This window comes from Centroberyx affinis, unplaced genomic scaffold (assembly GCF_046629955.1).
Source record: "Centroberyx affinis isolate AG114_WGS23_722 - 3 ecotype Tasmania unplaced genomic scaffold, CSIRO-AGI_Caff_v1 ptg000789l_1, whole genome shotgun sequence".
Lineage (NCBI taxonomy): Eukaryota > Metazoa > Chordata > Actinopteri > Beryciformes > Berycidae > Centroberyx > Centroberyx affinis.
The window spans coordinates 36,320-63,411 of record NW_027279396.1 but is presented as its reverse complement, the minus strand read 5'-3'; the positions used below and the strand labels follow the sequence as shown (position 1 = coordinate 63,411).

Here is a 27,092-nt window from a genome sequence, read left to right as displayed (position 1 = left end):
CCCCCTTAAAACGAAGCGATTCTTGCTTACCACCCACATCACAGGCTGCATATGGAGAGTGGGGAACAGTTCAACCAAAAAATTATTTTCCCTTTTCAGATCATGTCGTTTGATTATCAGAGGAGGTCTAGAGGCTGAAAAAATAAAAAATTATCTTGCAACCTCCTGGGGGGTTCCGACCCTTAGTTTGAGAACCACTGTGAAACCACAGATATAGATAATACTGTTAATGATCGAGGAATCATGGGTTCCCAGTTAATGAAACAGACTTAACAAACGGTGATAGTTCTCATTCACTTTTTTATTCAAAATTTCAGAAAAAAAAAGAAAATACAAGAAATTCTCAGATACACATTTGGAGATGGCATGTCAAAAATACACCATCTCACCTATAGGTGTGAAAAAACTTGAGGCCTCAGTTACAGAACTTGAAAGAAGACAGAGTCTAGCGAAGCTTTTTGATGAATTTTCTTTTCCAATCATTGAATTAACACACAGATTCAGGTTTTGTGAAAGTTAATAAAATAATAGTAGATCAAGGCCCCCTCTGAAGTTATAGGAATGCAAATCATAAAAAGAGAAGCATGATAGTGATAAACCTCAAACTCATTATTGCAATTTGAATGCATTTATGCATCCTCCATAAACCTGAGGTTTGCATGAAGAACATTCTGAAGAAGTTAAATTGAAATGATAAAGACGATTAAGTTGAATCCTTTTTCAGTCAATCTATATTTATGCTTGCAATCTGGCAATGCAAAAAGCAACTAGTCTTCTACTGTAAACGTAGGCCTATCATCTGATTCTAGTCATGTTGTTTACTCTTTACCATGACTACCCGTAATCTACTCGACATCCCTGTCCTATTTATGTCCGTGTGTTTGTTTACGCTGTGGTTTTGACAGGTTTGTGATCTACTGGTAACTAAGGAACCATGGCAGCACTCCATATGAACAGATATTCACCTCACAACAGGTCAACTTTATATCTATTTCCATAACTGAAAGAGCGGAAATATATCACAAATGTCTGTATTTTATCATTACATACGTCCAAACTGAAAAAAAAACATACAAATATATTAAGTAACAACACAAGCACAGTTGGCCTTTGTCAGTGGTGATCTGTGGCATGATGTCCAACAGCAATCCAACTGTCTGTTTTTCCACCAAAAAAAATGTTTACTCTTAGATTTGTATTCTCTTAGATCATACATGGATACAATGCTTAGGAAGATCCTACTTTGAGCCCCCAAATTTAATCTCATATATCACATCAGAAGTTAACTATTGTCCTATTCATGATCCCATTTTTTTTATTGCTTTTGGGTTGTAATTTCAACAGAGTTTTCACATAATTTGCCATTTTATGCCTCCAGCCCTGCAGCCCAGGAGCCTTTGCCCTGAGACAGCGCCCTCCACATGCCTCCTGTGAGGAAAAAGTAAAAAAAAAAAACAGAAGTTTTATGAGAAGTTGGGGGATCTAAAAGCTACATGGCCACCTTTTTACACCTGATACTTAAGACGATTTAGATACGCTCAGGTGACTCTTTGAACCAGCAGCATTATCGTAAGCAGCAATACAATAGGCAGGGAAGGGTGTAGTGTTTACTTCCAAATGATCAAAATGTTGACCGAACCCACTCAAATTACAGAATGGTTATGAAAAGGGTCCATATGGGGATGCAGTCTAATGATATTGGACATTAGCCATCGCTAGAGCATCATGGCAATCAGCAGATAGACATGGTGGACAGGAGAAATGATGGTGTTCACATACCTACAGCGAGTTTAAGGGCAAAAAGATGGAGTAGCCAATTCTAATAATCCCAGTGACAAGAACAGGGTTTCTTCTGCGGCTTTGGTTCCCACATTGACCCGAGAAACCACTCAGAATGTCGTCCATTTTGTGGATTTCTCACTGAGGGCAGAACCGTATTGGAGGTGGAGTTGCTGCTATCGCTATGGAGGTTTTGTGTAGTATGTTATCTGCGGAGGAAAAAATGCTTACCAGACTTCACAGTGCTGATACATAATACACAACAGAATGTATTCTTAAAAAGTATTTTCTGAGCGCGTGATTGACATCTCAATGTTTGGAATAACTCAAAAGGATTGAAAGTTGTTGTAATGTTGATCTTTGCGCTTTAACCTGAATGTAGGCTGCAGCTAAACAGCAAAGGATTTACACCTTGCAAAAACATACTGATTATCGGAGGTCAATAAAATGCTGTCCCTTTTTTTTTTTTTAAATATTCCCCATGATAACTGATGTGTTATCTACATAAATGCATTTTAGATGAGAAGATTAAGGTGTCCTGTCTGCTAACCCTCTTTTGATAGTCTGAGGATTTGAGGTTGTGAAAATTAATGTTGTTGGGAGTCAGCAGAGATGGAATGTCTGATGTGGACGTTTTGCACCCGGCCTCATCTCATAAACTATATACTGTATATATTGCACTGTTCAAAGTCTTACAACACTGCAAACAATCCAGTCAAAAAAAATAATAAAGGTTAACATCATTATGCTAATCCTTTCTCATATGAGGACCCGACGACAGCCTGAACCGATTCTGAAAGAGAGAAGTAAACCACACCGCGCTGAAGGCCTCCATTATCGCTCTGCACCGCACCGGCCCACATGCATCCTTTTCCTCCGTACTCTCAGAACTATAAACTTTCCTTCTGAAAACCAGAAATTGGTAGGGGCAATCTTACGGTGGGACAGCATTCAAACCTCCACACAGGTATTCCATCTCCCACCCTAGTCCACTTGTGAGGTTTCATCTAGATCCCTGTGGGTGTATCCAGATCATGAGGTTTTCTCCAGAGACTAACGAGGTTATTCTATACAAACTAATGAGAAAGAGTGAGATGTACTTTTTTTTCATACGCATACATATATTTAAAAAGAGTGAGGTAGATATATACTTGAAGGAAAAAAAAAAAAGTTTTAAGTCCCCCAGTCATGACACCAAAGAAAATACATAAAAAAAAATCCAACTTTATACTGAATCATGGGGCATTTATACAGTGATTTAAACTGATATCACAAAAGGAAAAAAATAAAAAAAATAAATAAATAACACTCCTACAGAAAAAAAAAACTTCAAAGAAAGAAAAAAATAATCACCAAGCAACATTTTCAAAAGATGAGGAGAAATCCTTCAAAACACTTTTACTATTCAGCCTCCATGTATAAGACCTATTCCATTCATGACATTGAAATGTGATCCCTTCCCTGGACTTTAACCCATCCTTTATTTGGTTTACAGAAGCAATGATTATGAAGACAAATAATAAGACCTGTTTTCACTTTAAAGAAGTAGTACCGCATCAACAGAACGCAGAAGTGGCATGATATCGTGCTTGAGAGTTTTGACGCAAAAAAAAAAAAGAAGAAGAAGAATGGTTTTCGATTTCAAATGGGTAGCAGATGGTTGGGATAATTAAGGCAAACAAGACAACCCAATTAGCCCTATTAATTCGAGAGGCAGGAAATGGATGGGTTAAAATACCAGATCTGGTATAAAGAAAACATCCTGTATACTGGAACTAATCCTGACTTCAAAAGGAGGCACCGGGGGGGGGAGCAGGTATGCTGTACATGTCAGTGAGGGGCCAGAGGGGAGGAGAGAGGGCACTATTGGACTCAACAAAGCATTTGGGGGGCGGGGGTGGGGGGGGCGGGGTACGAGGTGAGACAAGTAGAGGGCAATCATGAGAATGTGTGGAGAAAGCAAAGCCTTTACTTTGACCTGAGATTGAGTCGCACCTAGAGGGCAATGCTAGGCGCAGTGCTAGACAACAAGTACAAAAAGGGTGCAGAAAGTACACGCTCACACATCGAGCTAAGGTGTCCATTCCAAATAATAATAATAATAATATTAATAATAATAATAATATAGACATCCACAAAAAGAATACAGGAGGAAACAGTTCATAAAAAATAAAAGGCAATGAACAAAATGTAGTGTTACAGAAAACCGTTTGGGGTAACAGGAAAAAAAAAAAGTAATTTTATATCTAAATGATCTTGTTTTTTGTTTTTGTTTCTTTTATTTTTTTTAACAGAGTGTGAGGATATAAGAAATGGACTGTAGTGGAGACCATAAATACCAAACCTGAAGGATTTCTGTATATATATAACATCCAAAAGAGAAAAAGAATAAAATAGCAGCTTTGTTCTGTACAGACATAGAGGCGAACATTTGAACCGTAAAAAGGTTAAAAAAGTGACAAACCAATGATGTGTATAAAAATGATCCTGCAGTCTAACATACAACTGTAAGACCTTTATATATGTTTGAAATGTAGAGATACTATGACTATTCTAAAAGAGACCTGCTGTGACTTTAAAGTTCTCTCTAGGCTACTAAAGTCTTTGCCGATCCAGTACGGTCTTGTTTTCTGTCTCAGGTCTTTATCTGCGTTTGTGGTATTATTTGGTGCCAAGTCCATCTGATTTGAACAACAAAGTCTCAGCGAGTGATGTTCATCTCTCAAATGAAATGTACAGTTAAAAATGACAGATAAGGGCGCTGGTCTGAGTAAATTAAACTGGAGACAGAACAGGCAAAATCCCATCCCTTGATTGTGAAATTCAGTGACTAGCTGTGTGAGAATAATGATGCTTTGATGTTTTTGTTTCTTCTGACATGTTGAAGCAAAGACAGACTAAGGCTGCGATTCAGAGTTGGCTGTGACTCAAGTCACATGCGTACGTCCTTCAGACGATACAAAGGATGAACGGGAAAGTCATTCATACTCAGACTCTGTGTCCATACTCTGCGTGGATGATCACCTCTAGACTTGGGTGGTGCATTAGAGATTTTCGAGAAACCTATTGCCAGGAACAGCCTGCTGGTTTTCCTCATTTCACCATCCGAAGGTATTTGGGGACTGGGACTTGAAATCCTTTGAAAAACCCCTTGTTTGGATTGAAGCCAATATAAACCCCTTATTTGGATTTAAGTGGAAGAATATAACAAACCTTATTATCCACTGCATCTGACAGAAGCTGTTCTCTTCTGTGTGTCATATCCATACAGTAGATAATGATTCACAAAATAATAGTGGCTTATGCCAGAATTCTGGATATTAAATTTGTAGATTTGTATATTCAAGCATCTTTTTATCATTATCTGATTATATCACCTGCCTAGTGGTTACTTTGATAACTGTAGGTAACTATTAATTATTTATGATAACAATTGCTGGTTGAAATAATCATAAATTATTAATTTGAATTATGACTATTGTTGTGTGACATTTTTGAAGTCATAAGGAAGCCAATATAAACTGAATGAAAGAGGCCTTTGTTTATATTTCAAATAGAACATAGTAATTATCATGAACCAAATTCACTCATTCCTACTATGCAAGCCACGGTAAGAAATTCATTTCACAGAAATGTAGTATTGTTTTTCTCTTCAAAGTATCACAAGGTTTGCCAGATTTATTCCACCCCCAGCACAGATTCTGTAAATTCTACAGAACTTTGACTGCAGGTCTGAATACAGCGCATCTCAAGACACTCTATTCTATATTCTTCTATCCCACCCCACACACACAGCTACTCAAGGAGCAGTTAGTACCAAAGATAAGCATGGTCTGAATACCAACAAACAATTTTGGTATTATCCCCAGTCCCCAGACTTATCTCAACTCTGAATCACAGCCTTAAGCGCAAGAAGGGAGACCTGTACTAAAAAAAAGCTTAATTTGGCAATAGTTTGGCAGATACACAATAGGCCCTCCTCTTCCATTTGACCCGCTCCTGAAGGGATCTACACCCACAGAAATAGCAACAGGAAAATGAAACAATGATCATAGTCCACAATTCATAATTGAAGCATCCTCACACGACATGAGCTAGTCAGATGCTCATGGAAAGAAAGTAATTTTGATGGAAAGTCATTTTAGAAATGGAGCTATACCATATTATAGAGAGAATCATGTGTTTGTATAAATACACACTCAGATATCCACAACATCCTCTCTGAAATCATCAGAAAAAGTGCTCTTCTGTTGGATTTGCTGGCAGATATGCTAAAAAATTATTTTCTTAAGTCCATGTCTCACTATATCTGTAAGTCAGGATAAATGCCTGTGTCGTTTTCCTTCTTAAAGGACTTACGTAACAAAGACTGTACAATACAGGCTGCACAGGAAGGAGACCGCAGAGTTCCCCAGTGTTGAGTCTGAGCCACCATACTCCAAATGATACTCCAAATGCTTTAGCAGGTTGCTGTGCTGTTTCAGTTTTTAGAGTTGATCTTTGACCTTGATAATGCAATCATAAAGAAGTGGAGAGACCATCTACTGCCATACAGTAGAAGAATGTCTGTCATTTCTTACCTCATCCATCCCTCCTTCAGAGATGGGGGAGAGGTTTGTTTTACCCTGTGTAAGAGGAGGAGGAGGGGCTGGTCTGGCCACAGGGGGCTGATATCAGCAGGCCGACGACTGGGGCAGTGGCAAAGCCCGTTCGTTCTTTCTACCCCCGTTCATGTGTGCATAGGGCTGAATCTCGTCAAAGTTGGGCCGCAGCACCACCACGGGCCCGTTGGCCGAAACTTGTCCTGAGTGCTTGTCCATGGCTTGGCCCGGAGACGCCGAGGCCGAGGCGGCCAGGGCCGGGGACGAGGGAGACGCAGGTCCCAGTAAAGGAGTACTAGGGCCTTGCATGGGGGATAACTGCTGGGCAGGAGGGGGCGGCGTGCCTCCTATACACCCCGGAGCGGGGGCGGCGGCAGCAGAGGGCTGCCTGGTGGATGCAGGGTCCAGTGGAATGTTCTCCATGTTCTCTACCTCCATATCCAGCTCCTCGGTGTCCGGCGGCTTGTTCTCCTCGCTGTAGAAGAAGCTCATCTCCCTGAAGGGCGGATCCAGTTCATCTTTGATGCTGCTGATGATCTCCAGGAAGGACGGACGCATCTTGGGGTTATACTGCCAGCACATCCTCATCAGCTCAAACCTGCCAGTGACATACACAAGATCAGAGGGGTTAATTAAATATTTGTTTTTGTTTTTAATGCTTGAAATTGAGACTTACAGTAATATTTATTGAGAAAATAAAGGGAAAATTTTTCGCATCTTTTTAAAACCAGCAGGTGGCAGGGCACACTGAAGTTTAAGCCCATTTCATTACTTAGTTATGTCTATGTCACTGACGTTCCAGAAGTCACTATATTGACAGTGTCTTAAACCAAATGTATGGACAATACATGAATATAATACAGAAAACTACACTGACCACAATAAATCCTTGCTAATTTAAACCTCATAGAATGGATGTTACAGTGAAACGTTGCAATGACTAAAATTCATTAAAATGGTGGGCAAAGTCTATTCAAAATATGAAACGTGTGCAGGTGTATTCCAATAAAGTCTTGTAAAGACAAACTTGCAGTTAGCTGCAAAACTTTAAATTGCATGTATTGAGTAAATTGAAACACACACACAATCAATATATTATTGCATTGTCATATTTCACATATTGTATTAATGCCTGTTCATTTAACTGGTCAATTCAGATGTCTGAATTTTGGGTAAGTGAAGTTCTACTTTGTTGCTATATAACAGTAGCCTACCTAAGATCAATAATGTAGCATGTATACAACAGCTCAATAAATCATACATGAGGTTAGTGTGCCAGGCCAGCAGCAGAGCTTAGGGAATGTCAAAACAACATCATAAAAGAGAGAATTATTACAGTTTGGTGTGGTGCTATACCACACACCACAACTTCAATTATACACAAACAAGCTAAGAATACCCTCTAAGGCCTACTGACATAAACACCTCAGTCATCTCTCTCTCTCTCTCGCTCTGTTTCTCCTCCCTCTCTTGTTTTCTTTCTCTTTCTCTCTCTCTCTCTCTTTCTCGTCTTATACTCTCTCCCACTCCCGGCAGTCACTTTGCAGTCTACAACAGCCTATGCAGCTGGGTGCCAACTCCTCTCTGCACCAAGGAATTATGGGTAGTGCTTTCCTAAGCATGCGCCTCACTTCAACCCTGAAGCAGCAGGAGGGCAGCTCTGACTTGTTTCTCAGCGGTGCAGCGAGTGTCTCGAAGCTGACATTCAGATGTCCAAACCCGGGCTGTAAGACCTCCCATGAAAAGGAGTGTAATGCTTGGAGCCCGGCCCACGCTCCAGAGTAACCTGTCTGCTTGGCGTAGTCTTGCTAAAAATTCTTAGCCCGCCATCTGTTGCTGTGCATAATGCTTGCTGATGTGACTTTAGAAAAAAACATTGCAATAAATCCTGCCTTCTTGTCAGCGTCCTGCCCGTCATGACACACAGACACATGCTATTACCATTAAGCAAAATTGACTTACATTTGACATGTCATGATTAATGCAAGTACCACAAGTAAATAAACATGGAATAGTTCACAGTGCTATAGGGACTGTATATATTGTATACGCATATCTAGCCGCGTTCTTCAGCTGACATAAGGAGAGCTCCATAAGGTCGAACCACAATCCTTGTTACACTTGTTACACAACTTGACCTGCAATCACACCAGGATGTATTAAATGTTGGGTGTCGTCACACAGATATCTGATATTGGTACCATTACAATAGGATCTTCAAGATCAGATTTGGAGGCGATGAGTCTTGTATCAATATCTGCGCTAGTCTAGACACGACCGGTCATTGATGCGAAGAGATGGACAGAAAGACCATGAAAAGTAATGTGGACATAGATAAAAATAAAATCAGAAATGGGAGATGCATAACAGAAATTTTCAGACCAAGTGTGGATGCAAGTTGGTCTCAAAACATCTATGGGAGAACAGGAATCTGCTGCAGCTGAACTTAACACCCTCAAACCACCTCTTCCACATGCAATATCCCTAGTGTCATGAAACCTTGATGGATAATAGCACTGTAAGTGATACTGCGCATTCCACAATAAATCATGATGTTTAATATGATCACTGAGTCTGTCTTTCATTTTCGCCCAACCCTGTGAGACAGAGACTTTTGTCCACATGAAACTCGAGACAGAAACACAATCGCTGACCCAGAGCTACCTGACCATGGGAAAACAGCGAAAGGGGAAGATATTCAAAGCTTTCCAAATGTGACTCATCCCTCTCTCTCTGTTATCCTGCCCACTTCCTCTCCTTGTATCGCTCTATCCAGCGAATTGTAAGCACTCCAGGGTTCACTTCAGCAGTTCTCTGGAAATCTTCACTAAGCCATTACAGCAGAGGCAACCCAGTGGCTGCAGCCTGACTTCCCTGTGTGCTGCTCACAGACCAGGGGGGCTACTAACCCCTCCTTCTCCCCCCCACCACCGCCATCACCACCACCACCTCTGTAACACAATCCACACACTCCTGTAATCAGGACAAAACAGTCAGGCTGCCATAGAAACCGGGGGTTTGTGTCTGCATAACACTTGGCCCTCTCCTTTTTCTTTTTTTTTTTTTTACTCGTACTCTCTTTCTAAGGTGAGGTCAGCCATGGAGAGTGGGAGGGGAGACAGCAGAATGCCTTCTTATTGAGGTCAGAGAAGGAGCGAAGAAATGCATGTATGCAATAGAGCAGGCTGACAGGCAGGCTGTGCTGTTATTTATTTATTTTTTCTTTAACAGCCTGGGTGATTCATTAATGAATTCCTTCTCTGTCTCTCTGTCTGCCTCGCTCTCCATCTCCCTCCCTCTGCTGATAACAGACACTGATCTCTCGCCTCATGCCCCTTCTCAGCGGCAGGAATGAGGGGCATCTTTCACACACAGGTCATGGCATCCCTTCTATGGTCCTAGGCTAACGGGTGAGGAGGGTTCTCACTGCCAGCTGAGCACCGGGACCGTGTCGTCAGCGGACTGCATTTAACCCGTGACGTAAATGTCACCAGTTAGGCCTCGGCTTGGCTCTGCACTGGCATACACATCACATGATATCCTACACGCTTACAGCCACAACTTGAAATAGAAGCTGGGCAATATATTTATGGGACAGGGGACCTGCGAGACGGTGGCAGTAGAGGACAAAACAATGCATGCTTCAGGGGTGTTGCGACATAAACCTGGAAGGCTTTGAGGGCAAATATAATGCCTGTAACGACGTCATAAAATACATTACACAGTTATAGGGCATTAGACCATGATCTAAAAACCCATCACAGACAAAAAGAGGGACTTACAACATGTCAGGGCAGTTGTCAGGTTTGTCCAAGAGTCCTCCCTCCATGACAAAGCGCAGCACTTGTTCGTTGGACATGCCCTGGTAGGGTTGTTCTGCTAAGGTGGCTATCTCCCACAGCACCACACCAAATGACCTGCAGCAAGAGAGGAGATGAGAGAACAAATTTATAAATGTACATTTACATTTTCACCATTTAGCTGATGTTGTTTCAAAGAGACTTACATTAGCACAGCTTAAATTCCCATATCACCTTTCTACATTACAAGTAACCTATACAATATATTGCAACGTTCAGAGCCACAGTGACCAGACAATATGATGTAAGACATATTCAGTGGTGGAGAGAGTACCAGATGTCCTACTCAAGTAGAAGTACTGTTACTTTGCTGATATTTCACTTAAGTAGAAGTCCTTTTTCCAAAAGGACGAGAGGGTTTAAGGAAAAATTAGAAATTAACACAATAAATTGCGCTAACAAAGTAAAGCCATATTACTCTTCTCTTCTTTGCTGACTGACCATTCACTATGAATGGCTCCATAATTTGTGAATTTATGATTGTTCAGTTTCTGTTGCTTATGCAGAGCCTCAAAATGTGTTCTCTGTAATGGATGTGATTTAAAATGAAGTGCAATACTTCAGTAAAAATGTACTTAAGTAAAAGTAAAATTACTGACTTGTACTCAAAAAAGTACAAGTACACAAAAAAACTACTCAATTACAGTAATCTCAGTATGTATGTATAAATGTAATTAGTTACTTCTACCCTTGGACATAATTCTGTGTCACTTGAATGATCATGTATGATAGAGAAGCACCCTGCAGACACTGCTCATTATGTTATTTGCATCATGTAAAACCTAAAATCTGGCAGCATAAGTATGAAGAGGGATGCAGGCTGTGAAGCACTGTGCCGGTCAGTGGGGCAGAATCACACTGATTTCATTACTGCAGGACAAGTCAAAGTATAAAGTACGTATATGTCACCTTACTTTACCCTCTGATGAGGCAAGCTGCACTGCATTGAGCTGGCTATAAAACTAATTATCAGGAAATTAAAAAATCTTCACTTGAGAAACAAAGAACACTATTTATTCACTATTGCTGGTCATATTTTCACCACTGGCACAGGATCTGAGAGTAAACTCAACAGTCTTTAAAACAGCCTGTTACAACACTGTATGTAATTGGCTGAAACAGTCTCATGTTGAAAGACAAAGCCACATTCACACAGCCTTTCTTGATCAACAAAATAAAAGTCACTTACTCGTACTGCTACCTGCTATACTGAACTTGATCTGTGCGACATCAAAGAGGAAGATATAGTACACAATGTGGAGGTGGGTTCGCGCTGGCACTCCAACCCCTCATTTGAGAACATCTGGAGCAGTTTAAACCCGCTTGTAGGGACTGACCCATGGGACACTTTGAGTTGGGAAACAAAAACTTGCTAGGGAGCTAGTAAACAGTTCTATTTCTCTAAAAAAAAAAAAGTATTCTTCCCGAAAGAGAATTGTGGCAGAGCCATAAATCGAAGTCCCACTGAGACCTGGTACGACAGAGGTGACAGGATAAAAAAAATCCTGTTCTATCATGTAGGGAAAAACACTCACAGTGGCAGCTGTGAACCAAAAGACATTAAGGTTCTGGTTTTGGAAGCACTAGCTATCATGGCATCCACAGTGAGGACGGAGGGGAGGAAATGCATGTATCAACGGTTAAGTGAAGAGTGCCTGTCTTAAGAATATAGGCTGTCAAATGATCTGCTTGTTTTCACAGTGGCAGCCTCACAGCATGCACTGTTTTAGTGTGCCCACACACACATCCACTCAGACACACAAGATACACACATTTCTGAAGTACTGTGAAAGCCCCCTGGATTAGGACAGGTTTGTACAAGTAGGATGTGTGTGTGCATGTGTGTAAGAGAGTGCCCTGTTCTCATACCAGACGTCAGACATCGTAGTGAACACGCCGTCTTTCAGCGACTCTGGAGACATCCAGCGGACTGGCAGCAGGCCCTTCCCTCCTTTTCGATAGTAATCCGTCTCATAAATATCTCTGGTCATGCCAAAGTCTGAGGAAGAGACGGGAACAGAGGTTGGAGAAGCCATTAAATATTACTCTTATGTGCGGGAGAGGAAGCTCCTGAGAGCTGACCTATTCCCTCACCTCTTCTCTCCCTCTGTCCATCTACATTAAGAGTCTGTCCTCTGCCTCAGGCGCTCACTGAAATCCAAATACTTATTTTAGAGGCCGGCAGAGCGGGTTCAGCATTGAGCAACCGGGGGAGACTGAAGGCATTGTATTCGCTAGACTCTTACCTCCGATCTTGACGGTGAAGTCCTCCGTTACCATGCAGTTCCTGGCAGCCAGATCTCTGTGGACAAACTTGTTGGCATTTAGGTATGACATGCCGTCGGCAATCTCCCCCGCCATCTGGATCATCTTTTTTAGCGGGGGTAGGACCTGGCTGGTGGAGTTCTGTGGCAAAGCGAGAGGAGCGGGTGAGCGGGTAGAGTGCACAAGTAGACTATTCAGTCCCTCGATTGTCTTTCCACAGCACTGGACAATGTTTTAAGTTCAGGCCACGTACCACCAAGTGAGGGATGGACTCTGCGTGTGCATGTGTGCAAGTGCATGTGGGTTTGGGAGAGACACAGAAAAAGAGATAGAGTGTGTGTGTGTGTCTGTGCATCTGTCTGCCTGTATATGTCTTATTGACACAATTCACACTATCGCCCTTTTCTGTAGGACAGACTGATTGTGTCTGATACAGAGCTGATCCAGTGTTGTAGGAGGGAAAAGCTGCTTACTTCTTTGCGCAGGGAGCGCAGGTGGCTCTTCAGATCTCCACGGGTCATCAGCTCCATAATCACCAAGGTTGGTTGTCCCTGCGAGACCACGCCCAGCAGCCGCACCTAGACCAATCACACACACAGCACAGGTCAGCTGGGTTGGGTGCCAAGCATTCTCATTGGCATAACTCTACTCCGTATTCTCTCAATTGAACTCTAGGCTAGAGACAAGTATTGTTTAAGTGTTCATATTTCACAACTTCTGTAAGAGAAGTAATGAAGATTTCTTTGGCTTTGGAAAAACTCTTTCTTTTTAACTGTGGGGCTTTGAAGAACGTAAAAAATCCCTTGCCTTTAAATTATTCAAACTGAATTTAATAATTAAGGCTTTTTTAAGTTTGGCTTTTTAGCAGCCAGACATGGTAAAAGGTTGTAACAGCGTCTTTCCAAAGGGAAAATCTTTAACACATCCGTTTAGCTTAATTAATGAGGCTGTGATCACAGTGATGAGAGAATGTATACAATCTCCAGGAGGCTGAGCGCAGCCTCAGGCTCTGGCTGCCTGAGCAGACAGCCACAGAGTGCTCAGTGCTCACGACCAGCTGACCCCTGTCTCGCTACATCCAGGCAGATTAATTAGGAAATAATGATGACTGAGAGCTCTATCTTGCAACTGGGTTCCATGTGACAAAGCGGTGGTTTATTCATAGCCATACATCTACTTTATGTATGCTGAGTGTACAAAATAGTAGGACCATATGCTCTTTGCAAGGTGAATCCAGGTGAAAGCTATGATCCCATTAATTTCATCCATTAAATTCAATTTAATCATTAAGAGCAGATGGAGATGAAAGAGAGGAGACAGGTTAAAGAATGATTTTTGAACCTTGAGGCAAGAGAGACAGGATTGCAACTGAAGGTGCTCCTAATATTTTGAACATTCAATGTACTGTATCTAGAGATGATTTTCCACATCTGAATCATAAATCATTAAAATCCAGGCGTTTCTCTCCCCCCCCCCCCGGTGCCTGATGTGTATTTCTTACCACATGGTGACAGTTGAACTCCTTCATGACAGAGGCCTCATTCAGAAACTCAATGCGCTCCCTCATACTGGCTGTCTCATTGACTGTCTTGATAGCCACTCGTGTCTCAGGTTCGTCCTTGACCACTCCCTTGGCGATGCCTTCGTATACCATGCCGAAGGAGCCTTGGCCCAGCTCCCGGCTCATAGTGATCTTCTCCCTGGCCACCTCCCACTCATCTGGGACATACACTGGAAACACAACGCATGGCAGATAAATGCAAAGTCCAAAGACATGCAGGTCAGGTGAAGTGGAGGCTCTAAATTGCTCATAGGTGTGAGCGTGACTGTGTTTGATGTAATATGGTATATGATGTAGTATATGATGTGTATGTAGTATGGTATATGGCATATGGTATATAGTATATAGTGATGTAATATGGTATATGACATGGTATTGTTGAAAAGTACCTATACTAAGCAACATTCCTATATGCTCACTTAATATGTAACCTTTGACCCATATTTACGCCTTAAGTGTCTAAAACTCAAGAATACTGAATCTGCTTCACCATTATAAGATTAAACTCTAAAAGTAACATCTTGTGTGTTTCTCACAGAACTGTGAGCCTGGAATGTGCAAATGCCCAAATCTCATAGATAACATTGAGCAAGTGGCCTTGACAAAATAATAACTTGTTGTCTTCTAGAAGAAGGTGGTCACCTCTTATTAGCATCTCCTTAAAGGGCTACAGCTGTAATTATCATTGGTTGTTCAGTATTGCCTAAATGACCTTATACTTTTTAACCAATAGTTGTATTATATTATATCTGTATTAACATAATCATGAATATTCAACACTATAAAACACAGTGTAATCATCCAGATTTTGAGTTCCTTGGCTCCCAACCTGCAGATTGAATAAACCTGTCAAACTGCCACTCTCTCGTCCTGAGTTTTCTTCCACAGTATGTAAAGCCCTTTCAGACTTGCTTGTGATAAAGGGCTATATAAATTAGCTTGACTTGACTTGACTTGAATATAACACAGTTAAAGCAGAGAAGACATTTGGTATTTGGCATTGAGATGGTTCTTACTCTCAGCAGCACTGAAGTACTCTGGGTTGACGGACGCATAAAGGACTCCATTCCCCAGTCTGTCGCTATTCCTGTGGACAAAAACACAGCTCAGTAAGCCAGTGGATACATAGAACAGATCATTTTCTATAGGAAAGTTTACTCTTTTACTGTAGGGGAATGTTGATGAAAATAACACCTATTAACTCTAATTAGCATTACAATGGTTGTTAAGTGTTATGAACGTAGTAAGGTCCAAAACGTAATCAAGGAGCTTTGTTTGGCTATGTGGAAATCATGTTCGTAAAAAAACACTTACCTCTTTTTGTTAACAAAGAAGAGAGCTGTGATGAGGCTGACGATGACAACTATCACTATGATGGGGATAATGATGACCAGGTAGAAGGTAACATCATAGTCTCCTGTAAGACAGAACTCGACAAATAAGTGATCAACGCTGACTGAGGATTTCAGAACAATATGAAATGAGCAAAGAAAAGACAGTCAGTATATTTGATGTAGGGGAAATGCCGCATTACGTTTGGGTGGAGGCACGTAGAAGGACACGGTGTCCGTCCAGGAGCCGTTCCCCGCTAGAGAGGTGGCACGCACACGAGCGGAGTAATTCCCCGAGCCCAGGTTGGTCAGCCGGGCTCCTCTGTGCTCGCGGTACTGCTGCCGCGACACACACTCATGTTTCTCAGGCTAAGGGCAAACAAACACACTCAGGTTAAGGCTTGAGGGACAGTGAGGGCTCAAGGTCAAGTATGGAGTGTCTGACTCCGCATGCTGTTTTTAAAAAAAAAAACGTTTCAACCAACATAGACGTTGTCAGAAGTTGTCACCAGTGACCAATTGTCTTTGTCTTGTGAAGTGATTGTGAGACCTTTCATTTCACTCTGGCCAGACTCACCTCAGTCCCCAGTCGGAACTTGATCTCATACATCAGGATGAGGCCGTTGGGTGTGATGGGCTCCGGCCAGTGCAGCACCACGCAACCTTCAACCTTCTCATCCCTCTCATAGATCACCTTTCCAGGGATGTCATCTGCTTTGTCTGGGACACACACACACACACACACACACACACACAATATTATAATGCGTCTACCAATTGTATTTCAGAAATATAATTGTTCGAGACACAGAAAAATAGCTACCGCATACTGTGCTACAATTCCATGACAGACTGTATCCAGGTCAGCACGTTTCTCACCTGCAGGTTTGGTCCTGGAGAAGACAAAGGCTGCAGCGCTGCAGCGGTGCACCTCCTGGTTGCAGGCATGGATGTCAATGCGGTAGACAGTGAAGGGCTGCAGGTTGGAGATTTCTGTATACTCTGTCATGCTCCTGTCTTCTGAGAAGGGGTACTCCTTCAGAGGGGGCAGCCCATCTGTGCTGTTTCCTTCCAGGCCGGGGGTGGTGGTGTTCCCCCGACCGAAAGCCTCACGCGACAGAGTGTTGTTAGCCACACCAAAAACATCTCTGCGACGACGGTCTGCAGGTCTGAAAGACAGAGGGAAAATTGTACAAAATAGCCATAAGAAAGGTGACTTAAATGCAGCTAGTGCTGTTTCGAAAGTAAACGACAACAAAGGATAGAGAGATAGGATGAGGACGGGTGAAGTGCACTGAGAAGGTCAGTTAGAAGCGAGAAATCAGCCAGTCAATACAGTATGCCCTGGAAATCCTATTATAACAAATCATAACTGTATACTGCATGTTTATAGCCCTCAAAAGCAACTTAAAAGCTAAAGCAATCGCAAAGGAGCGGGTGGAGTGTGTGTGTGTGTGTGTGTGTGTGTGTGTGCGTGTGTGTGTGTGTGTGTGTGTGTGTGTGTGTGTGTGTGTCGTGTGTCCAGCTGCTGTGTACTGCTCCCTGTGGAGCTGTGTAGAGGGATGAGGTCAGAAGGACCATACTGAGGTGAACAGAGAGCGAGGGAGAGAGGGAGCGAGGGAGAGAGAGAGAAAGAGAGAGAGAGGTACAGAAAGATACAGAGAGACTCATTCACGCTCGGACAAATACTGTCTTACACTCTGCTGTCTTAACTCTGTTATCCTACATATGCCAATCAACAATACAAGGGTCTGACAGGGCAATGGCTGTTCTGGATTTGAAATATAAGCCATAGAGACATTGGAGAAGCTCACCATTCTGAACCAACATGTTCTGTAATGAAATAGCAGACTGAATCATGATGACCGGTTTTCAGCCTCATAGATGACAAGCCGGCTGGAGCTGGGCGCTGGCACCGCCGAGGACAAACAGGCAGTGACAGCGGTGTCTGTAGCAGCAGCAGTAACTCACCAGACGCTACAAGGCCACTTAGATGCCACCACAACACACCAGGGGTGCTCGGGCTGCCAGGCACACACAGCTTACCTAGAGTCACCTTTAGCAGACGCATAACGATTGGGTCTCTGAAAGAAGTCAACAATCAAACCCACTGGGTAGCCAACTGAGACAGATGGAGAAAGAAAAGAGCGCTGGCTCTGAGTGAGCTGGAAAATGTAAGGCTTATTGATCCAAACGAGTACCAAGGAAACAGCAAAACAGGTGATACATGGAACGGTAATGTAATGGTGATTAATGTTTAGCGGTTGTTTAGAACGATGTGAGGAGAGAGTGAATGAATGGTTAGGTATTTGCTGCAGCATGTACTTGAAATAAGACAAAAGTGGATGAAGCAAAGTATTCAAACTGTGTACTGGGAATAACAAAGTGCTAAACTAGCAGAACCACAAGTACACAAAGCCAATGCCAAGCATCTTTTTTGACTGACAGACCTACACCAAAAGTGGATACACTTGCAATGGAAAAACCTAGACACAGATCTGTGGGAAAGACCAGTAGCACTCTACTGTCAACATTCCTTTCTGACAGTTTTAACTGGCGCAGAAGAACCCAAAGTCCAGCTCTCCAAAACTATCAGTTACTATTAACAATACACCAAACAGCTATGAGGACTGACTCTAATAAAAATCTACAAAGGACACAAGTGCATGGGAGCAAGCATGAGTCTGATTGGCACTGACTAGTGAATCCTGGGCTACACCATGGAAAATGCGGTGTTAGAAGAAGGGAGATGGTCATAAGATGGCCTGAGCCAGCTGGGACAGAAGGAAGCATCTGAGGTCTAATTTCTCTGTGTGCCATAGGTTAGTCTCAGGTTAGGCAAGCCAGTCATACACAGGGCAAGTCTGAAGGACCCTGGGCTGACTGCAGCATGACCTTATAACTAGTTGTTGGTGTCCTGCCCTCCCATCCTAAAAAAAGATCCACCTTTACGCAGTGGAATCCAGAGAGGAGAGCCGTGACTACACATTCTGTCTGCGGCCAGAAGTGAACATAATTTAACGCTAGGCCTTAACCGCAGCAACACATACTGCAGTCGCACATACCAGAGCGAAGGAACTCTTGGGACAGGGGATCTGAGGGACGCTGACTTCACGGTAACACTGTGCAGCACCAAAGACCAGCTGAAATGCCAAAAAGCTGTCTCAGCAAGAGGCGACTGCGTATGAGAACTGCACAAATCCATGGAGTCCTTATCATGTCATCTTGTATGTATTCATCAAGATTTACAACAGCAGGTGACTGTGGTTAAAATGGTCCAATCAGCTGATACAAAGTTATGGAACGTACCAGAAGGTCCCGTAGACAGACAGACTAGCAGCCATCCTCCCTGTGTGACTATTCTCTCCTCCAGTAAATCAGTCTGCCTTTCTTGCTTTCTGTCTGTCTTCTAGTGCACACTAGCCAGCTTGATGGGGATCTTCCCTCTTCCCTCATTCATTTAAATTCCAGATGGATTCACTGTACATTTCCTGGCAGCTGTCTTGCACCAAAAAAAAAACCCCAAACCCCGGACAAAGAGAGCGTACGAGGGGAGGAGGAGAGTGGAGTGCAGAGTGGAGGGGGACAGAATGGAAAACATTTCCTCTTCTTTCTGTTTCTGTTTTCACCCGCCCTCTTTCCCTCACCCCGGCTCTCTAAACCCTGAACTTTTGAAAAAACCTCCCCGATTCCGAGGCCTTTCCCTGGAGTGGTTTGTGATAATGCTGGCTCTGTTACAGTGGAGAGCTTGTGCATACACAGGCTGAGCCCCTCGCTGCAGGCCAGGGACCTGCCACCCGCCTGTTTCCTAGACAGCTATACTATAACAAATCAACACAGCCAGAGAGGGGAGGGGGGCAGATATGAGTACAATTACAATAGAAAGCTTTGTTTTATTATTCTTCCTCCAAAGACATATCGATCCAATTCCACAAGAACACTGCGAAGGGAAGGAGAAGGGCATCATAGCGTTGCTTGAATGAATGAACTTTCGAGGCACTGGGGTATCGTTTAAAGATATGGATTTATCAGGTACCTGCTGAGTGTTCTTAGTGGAAACCAACAAGTATGTTAACACTCTCCATATTGAGCTGAGATGGATGACTAGGTGTTGCACCATCAATACACAAACATAGAAGCACATGCGCGCGCACACACACATATTTTGAGTGATTGTATATATGAGAAAAAATGAGTGTGGGAGAAGGACAGAGCTGGAGTCTTTGAAACAGTAAAACATCCATAGCCACGAGCAAGTTAAATGATAACACAACACAGATGTCAGTCCCTATTGTGGGGAACAAAAGCCTAAGCAGCTCAGAGTGTGCAGCCAAACTAGGCCCTTCAGACTCCTTAATCACATCTCTCTCCCGGGTTTGTTTGTGTTGCCTAAATTGCTGCCTGCTAGGTCCTAACATCCCGGTGCTGCCGTTACTATAGCAACAGAAAGCCACAAGAGCGTTAAGAAGGCTTTGGATCCCGCTCAGCGTGTCTCCTCATCAGCACTCCCGACAAAGGGCCAAGCCCAGCGGGCCGGCTCGGCCCCCGTCCCGTCCATCTACACCCCCATGCTTAGATCCTGTCAGCCCCACAGAGGAGTCATTACACCCCAACTGCCACCTCATTCCTCATTTTGACCCATTAAAGCAAACAAGCCAGAGCTCAGCTCTTTGATGATCATCTCCGCAGAATGAAAGGAGGCATGGAACAGAGCTGTAAACAGCGAGGGAGGTCACTTAGAGGCTGATATTACAATGTGCGATCTCTGCCCCGTCAGCGGCTTACTGTACCTTGGCAGAAAGATGGCATTGTGAAGAAAGTTCTCAAAGACTTTTCGAAAGATTTTTTCATCCTTCTCCCGGTCTTTCTCCTCGGGGGTCTTAGGGCAAACACAGCAGGGGCCCTTCTCTGCCCCGGCCAGGTCTGACTTGGTGGGCTTGGTGTTCTCCTCCATGTCCGAGAACCCCGTGGCTGAGATACGGATAGGGATCTTCAGCTCTGTTTGGGAAGGAACCAGGAGTCGTTAGTAAACAAGTCCATAAAGGGACTGGAATGAGTGTGCAGCTGATCATAACACTTTTTGTAAGGGACACAATTCTGTCACACAATAATCTTTTGATATTAAATGACATGGCAGGGGTCATCAGTTGGGAAGGACAGGTATAATGAGAAGAGATGATGGTTCAGTAGAATGAGTGATGCAGACCTTTGGAGCAGTAGTTGTGTTGGTAGAGCTCCCTGTCCTCAGACTGCTGCTGCCAGCGGACCAGGTAAAAGGTCAGATTGCCGTTGGGAGAGAGGGGAGGTGCCCACTTCACCACCAGCTTGGTTGAGGAGTTGGCATATGCGCGGGAATCCTTTGGCATTGACGGCTCTGCGATAGGGACAAACAAAGTAATGTTATGTTGCAATAAATGGACATTGAGGCATTGCTCAAATATGTTGTTTAAGTGAATAAACTCTATTTGCACCTTGTTATGTAATGATTGAGCTGCTGCTTTGTATAGTAGTTTTAAATAATTGTTGTCCTATTAACCAATATACTGAAATACTGAATTTACAAGCAGCATCACAAGCAACACACTACTACAGTATTGGTAGTAAACGAATAATGGTCAGACTTACGTGAAGGGCGGGTGCGAATGTAGACCACATCACTCTTGGCCCCAACAATGTGTTTGTCCTCCACCTGCAGGGTGATGGCCTTGACGAAAATGGCATACTGGGTCCAGGGCTTGAGGTGCTTGAGCAGAACTCTTGGGTCAGTGTTTTTATCCTGAGGGAGATCCACATCCACCATGTTCCAGCTGTTTGTGCCGCAGCCATCCTGGCCATCAAATTCTGTAATGTTCTGGAAAGGGCTGGTGAAGACAGAAAACACAACCATGAGCTGATATGAAGAGCTTAATTTAAAAACAAGAGATATTCATCATTTAAAAAACAATGACACCTACTCTTACTCTAACCACTCTTCCTAAATGTAGAGTTGTTATTGTAACATGGTAATATGTGATTATATAACATCTGATTACTTACGACTCCTTATAGTAGACTATAAAACTGAGAAGGTCTCTGTAGTCTTGCGGCCGGTAACGCTGCCAGGTCAGTTTAATCAGGTTGCTTGTTGTGCTGTTGGACTTGAACTTCAGGATATGGCTTTCACCTACCATGACAGAAAAACACCAGATAATCAGATAATAACACATATACAAACTTAAAACTACACAATATGACTGTGTAAATGCACATACACACTTGTTTGTTTAAGTTGTCAGGAATTCAAAAGATCAGTGTAAAAGAGCATAATTTAACCACTTAAATGAAATAACTGATCGCTGAATTAAAAAATGAATAACAATCATAACAATATACTCACAGCTGGCTCTGTCACCGTTGTTACGGAAATCACCCTCCTCTGGCTTCTCAGTTACACCTGTCTTCTCCCACATCTTGTGGATCTCGGACATGCAGAGTTTGGGGTTGAGGCGGAAGAAGAGGCGTCCGGCCCGAATAGTCAGGTTGTGCTGGGTCCAGTCCCACAAGAACTGCAGGTGCTGGTTGTCAGTGGCTGAAAATGCGTACATCCTGACGATGGAGGGAGATCACAATGTGGTTACAACAGTCTCACAAAGGTGTGACCAAGTCAACTTCCCTCGAGGCCCAAGTCAGTCTCAAGTCTCAAGGCAAGTCCAAGTCAAGTCAAGTCTCAAGTCTTAATATAGATATGATATATCTATAATATAGAAGTCAACTCAGAACAAATCAATTTAATATCTTAACAAAATATCTAGGATTTTTTGCAATGCAATACCATTTTAATAGTATAAAAACTTGATAAGTGCATCAGGAGTTTGATTTCTACAATCAGTTTCAACTGATAAAAATTCAGAAAACAGAATTTAAAATCTCATCACTTTCAATCTAAGTCATTTACACAAACACAAGATCTTTTGTCAGTACTTCAGAAACCTTTTCAAGTCATCAAAGTACAAGTCAAAGTCAAGTCCCATGTCACCAGAACCCAAGTCAAGTCAAGTCTCAAGTAATTAAAAATTGTGACTGCAATCTCATATAGTCCAGTGCAGCTAGGGCACAAAATGGAACAATCCTAAAAAGATTAAGACTGCTTTTATTGATTCTCATTTGCGTGATTGACTTGAAGTGACTGTGTTTCGTTGGAGCAGAAGTTGTCAGAAATGTTGTTAAAAAGAGTCTATGTTTTCCACCTGGTGGCAGCGTTAAGTGTTAACGGGAGTAGACATCACCGGGGCTCAGGTTTGTGTGTCTGTCTAACAATGAGCCTAGGCTTACACAGAGACAGAGGGGGGGAATGAAACAGTGCAGTGCTAGTCCTCCCAGCCCCAGCAGTCCCAATAGCCCAGCAGAACACCTCTAGAGCGAGGGGAATGCCTTGTTCAGCATTCCTCGAACTGAAACCCTATCCTGGGAGAGATGACAACAAGAGGGGCGACAGGCTTTCCCATGACCCCGTTGGCCATCACCAGAAAAACTTTACCTCATTTCTAAGACTGGTGGTGATATCCTAGTAGAGAGGGGGCTGGTGGACCTGGGACTTTCTATTTATCTACCTTGCCACACTAGCTAACCAGCTGAGAAACAGAATGACTTTGTGAATAATTCTCGAGATGATACCGCAATATCTCCAAATAGTACTGCTATATCCAAGACTAGAAAGCTTATATTTAAACCATTCATTTTATTCCATTTATGTTCATGTACACTTCCACCAAAGGCAAACCCTGCCTGTGATTATGAAACAACCATTCAACAAGAATTCATTCTGACCTTTATGTAACTTCCCTGATATGTTGGTGACAACCTCCCTGCTAGGCTGCGGTTTAATCGTGTCCTCTAATTCCCTCAGTCGCCACACACACACATGCACACACATGTACACACACACACACAAGCAAGGCAGAAAAGCCGTACCCATCCATGAGATCCTCCCCGTTGATGTAACGCAGGCTCTTGAGGAAGGACAGTGAGCCAAGTGTGTGGGAGTGGCGGATCCTCACATAGCCCGTCACTGTCTGGATCAATCCCATGAAGCTCTCCAGCTCAGACGCTATGTTATCTGGGGAGAGGAGATAAACACACACACACACACACACACACATAGACAGACAGACAGACAGGCGCGCACACACACACACACGCACGCACGCACAGCATGTGAGAACCACATTAAAAAATCCACAGGGACCTCTACTACTACTACTACAACACCCAAACTTCATGCTCTGGATGAAAATACCCCAATGGATACTAGGTTGTACAAGCTTTATCATATCTGGAGATAAGCTTGTAAGCCACCCTGTCAACTGTGCAAATAAATAGCATTATAGCATAATGTGATAATTGAGTTGGAGAGCAGGAAGCAGATGTAATGCTGATTTTGTGGCCCACACTATACATCCCAGCAGCCCAGACCCCCAGGCTCCTCTCCTTCCCCTGACTCAGTAGGTTACAATATGGTGCAGGGAGGTCAAGTGAGGTAGTGTAGTCTACTAAGGTTTAGTACGGTGTAGTCTAGTGAAATTTATTGAACTGTGGGATAGTATACTCAAATGAGGTTCAGTGTGGCGTAGGCAAGTGTTGTTTACTAACCTGTGGGCAGTGAATTTAGTCTAAGGTTGACCATAGTCTAGTGTAGCATAGTCTACTAAGGTTTGCTGTAGTGTAGTCTATTGTCTACTAAGATGAGTTGCAATGCACTGAATAATCTACAAATGTGTAGTGTAGTGTCGAAAGGATTGGGCTGCTGCTTGGCTGTACTCACTTCCACGGCGGATGTTGATGTGAAGATTGCCTTTGATGACGGTGCAGTCCTTAAGAGCCTGAGCAGTATCCACAGAGTCGATGAACGAGGTCGGGCACATCTTATCGCACAGGCCATCGCAGGCACTGCACAGCATGCTATGTACAGTAGAGGCAGACGGAAGGAGTGAATGAGAAAGGGGAGACATGGGAAAGAGGAAAAGCTAGTCAAAGAAGGATCAAAATCTAATGTGAACTTTATACCTCACCCTAAAATGATTTGTCCACTCCCTAGCTCCCAAGCAACCTAGCATTCCAAAGGATTCAGGAAAATAAATTCTCTGTGTGATACAAGGTCACTGCTCACATGGAGAGTTGAATCTTTTATGGGCCCTCATCTGAACTCTTGTTTTTCGTGAGAGAGTGAGTCACCATATTGACCTCCGAGACAAAACATGAGTGATGTGGCCAAAAATTATACAGCAGCAGAGACTCAACATGGAAAGTTTGGAAAATGACAAATCAAAATAGGGAGAAAAGTTGCTCTGAGTCACACACAAAGACATTCTCTTATCCTAGGTTAATGTCAAACAGGGAAAATGTCAAGTGGAGGAAATGTTGCCGGTTAGGGCATTCTTCTGATGAATCCCTTCCGAAAGCCTCCAAGCAATGCTAATCTATAGAAATCTACCAGTGGTGTGTGTTGAATACAGGGCGCTAGGTTCAGCACCTTCCACTCTTTCTAAAAAGTCTGGAAAGTCTAGGCTTCAATCATTAATAGCCCAATATGCCTTTTAGCCTCCAGCACTTCCAGCTCTGACACCTCTCTTTAAGAAAGGAATCTGTGGAGGGCCAGGTCAGGTAAAGTTCAGCTCAAGGATACTTCATGCAAATTAATCCATTATGCAGAAGTACACACTGAATCAAAAAGTGCCTGTAACACTTAACTGTCTATAAATATTGAAGAGAAGCCACACTGCTATACACTGAAAAAAAAAACCTGGGAAAAAAACACACTTAGACCATTAGCTTTTTCCATGAAACAGAGTGAATGCAGGCAAAAGCCACGATCCCTTACTGATTTAATCTACTGAATCCACTTCAGACATTAAGGAAAGATGCAGATGGTGGGTATGAAATACATCAAAGAAGGATTCTTAGGTCTTGAAAAATCTGAGACATGGATTGTGTAAATGGAGGTGCAACTCAATATTAGGAAGCTGTTCCTCATATTTTGCACATTCGGTGTGTAACCTGGCATGGCATTTTCAAATCATCAGGACCTAAACTGGAAGTGAAGGGTACGTCTTTACCTATTAGTCTCATTGCGCGTGAAGCCAGAGGGGCACTCAGGCATACATTCTCCCCCGTGGATGACAAAGTCAGTGTCACTCGGCAGGTGCACGCGAGAGCATAGGTCCATGGTGATGCAGCGCCAGCCTTCGAACTTGTAGGTGTCCGGGGGACAGTCTGGCATGCAGCGTCCCTCATGGTAGTAGTGGAGGCAGGCAGAGCAGGCCATGTCATTGTTGGGTTCGGTACAGCTACCCAGGCACTGGCTGTGGCAACACTCCCCCTTGTCTGTACAGGCATGCTTGCAGTTGTCTGGGCACACTGGAGGAGACAGAGAAAAAGACGGGGAAGAGGTCATTTTGGGTGTGTGTGTGTCAACGGTCTGCACTGTTGGACACTATTACAACAAATCTGGATCATAAAGGTCATACAGAAAGCCCACTAATGCAGAAAAAGCACAGATCGTGGTTTAAACGTGGTTTAAACACAGTGAATGACAAAAAGCGGCAGATGATTACATGGATGCATTGATATTATCTGTTTGGCAGTAGGCCAAAAGAGATGTGTAATGTGTGTGTGTGTGTGTGTGTGTGTGTGTACAGCATGTCTGTGCATACATGCGCCCGCACATATGAATGCACACACATGGTTTTGTTTATTGTTTTGTTATTGTGCGAGAGGATGCATGCACGTTTTTCGAATGTGCACAGGTGTTAAGAGTGCAAACTGTGTTTACAAACGTTCAAACGTGTGTTTGTGTGCAGGACTGGGCTGCGGTGGCCAGAGGTGAAGAGGACTGAAGAGGAGGCAAAACTGTAATCAGCCAATCAGCCGCGAGTCCGAGTATTTGTGCAAGGGTCTCTACTGTGCCAGCTTTGTTAGTACACTGCAGCGTCACTACAAATAAATATTACTGCTGTTTGGGACTATTAAGGGAATTATTTTTAGGTCAGGAGAAAAGGGGAGAAGAAATTCTGCATGTCTCGTCCGCAGACAGCTGGATGGACAGCTATTGACTCCAAGAGAGAGGCAGGTGTGGAGGGAGGGAACGCTCTTGCCTATAAGTCAAATGCCTCTAGAGCATTGTTGTATGTTGGATGGACAGTAAGCTCCTACAGGCCTGATAACACCCATTATATCATCCCTGTATTCTATGAAAGCAATGTGCAAGACAAAGAAATTCCTGGTGGCTTATTCATGTGCACACCTTTTTTATCGCTATAACCAGAGAGCCTTTCCATCACGCCTGTAATGTTTATCACTTTAAGGGCCAACATAAAGTCTGATGCTTTAATGGGAGACAAAGACGACTTCTAACAAAACTCCCACTCCCACTACCACAGCAGCTTCCATGAGAGAACTGCGTCCGTCCAGGCCGTGAGAAAATCGACAGTAAAATGATTGTGTGGAGAATAGCGGGGTGTTTCAAATTAAGTTTGAGCAACATGAATAATAGAATCTTCTCTTTGTTTACTGAGCATCAGTGAGGAACCCAACCTCATGGCAATGTGTTATCAATAATACACAACACATTCCCGTTGCTTGGGACAGACATACACTTTTGTTACAATACAGCGGAGGACAGGCTGCGCCCTGTTTATTGTTGAACTTCTCACCCTGAAAG

At 43.2% G+C, this 27,092-nt stretch overlaps 1 protein-coding gene across 1 annotated transcript; it reads right to left on the bottom strand.

The window, feature by feature from the left end:
- Positions 1 to 294: 294 nt before the first annotated feature.
- Positions 295 to 25,568, bottom strand: igf1ra (insulin-like growth factor 1a receptor). Its single transcript, XM_071520294.1, has 19 exons — positions 25,489 to 25,568; positions 24,198 to 24,334; positions 23,348 to 23,492; positions 21,774 to 21,982; positions 21,434 to 21,560; positions 21,023 to 21,258; positions 20,604 to 20,771; positions 20,188 to 20,395; positions 16,277 to 16,566; positions 15,975 to 16,117; positions 15,601 to 15,766; positions 15,381 to 15,483; positions 15,083 to 15,153; positions 14,007 to 14,236; positions 12,979 to 13,083; positions 12,487 to 12,646; positions 12,110 to 12,239; positions 10,163 to 10,297; positions 295 to 6,978 (listed from the first exon to the last, which is right to left on the bottom strand). Exons 1-19 carry the CDS (start codon positions 25,530 to 25,532, stop codon positions 6,453 to 6,455), a joined length of 3,333 nt encoding a protein of 1,110 aa, XP_071376395.1. The 5' UTR covers positions 25,533 to 25,568; the 3' UTR covers positions 295 to 6,452.
- Positions 25,569 to 27,092: the final 1,524 nt, after the last annotated feature.

Excerpts from the sequence above, each read along its gene's own strand:
- igf1ra (XM_071520294.1), bottom strand. The coding sequence starts at position 25,532 with ATGCCTGAGTGCCCCTCTGGCTTCACGCGCAATGAGACTAATAG. Across the intron at positions 15,484-15,600 it reads CTACGTGCCTCCACCCAAAC|GAGACTATGATGTTACCTTC; the intron begins GTAATGCGGCAT and ends TCTGTCTTACAG. Across the intron at positions 12,240-12,486 it reads CTTCACCGTCAAGATCGGAG|ACTTTGGCATGACCAGAGAT; the intron begins GTAAGAGTCTAG and ends TCTCTTCCTCAG.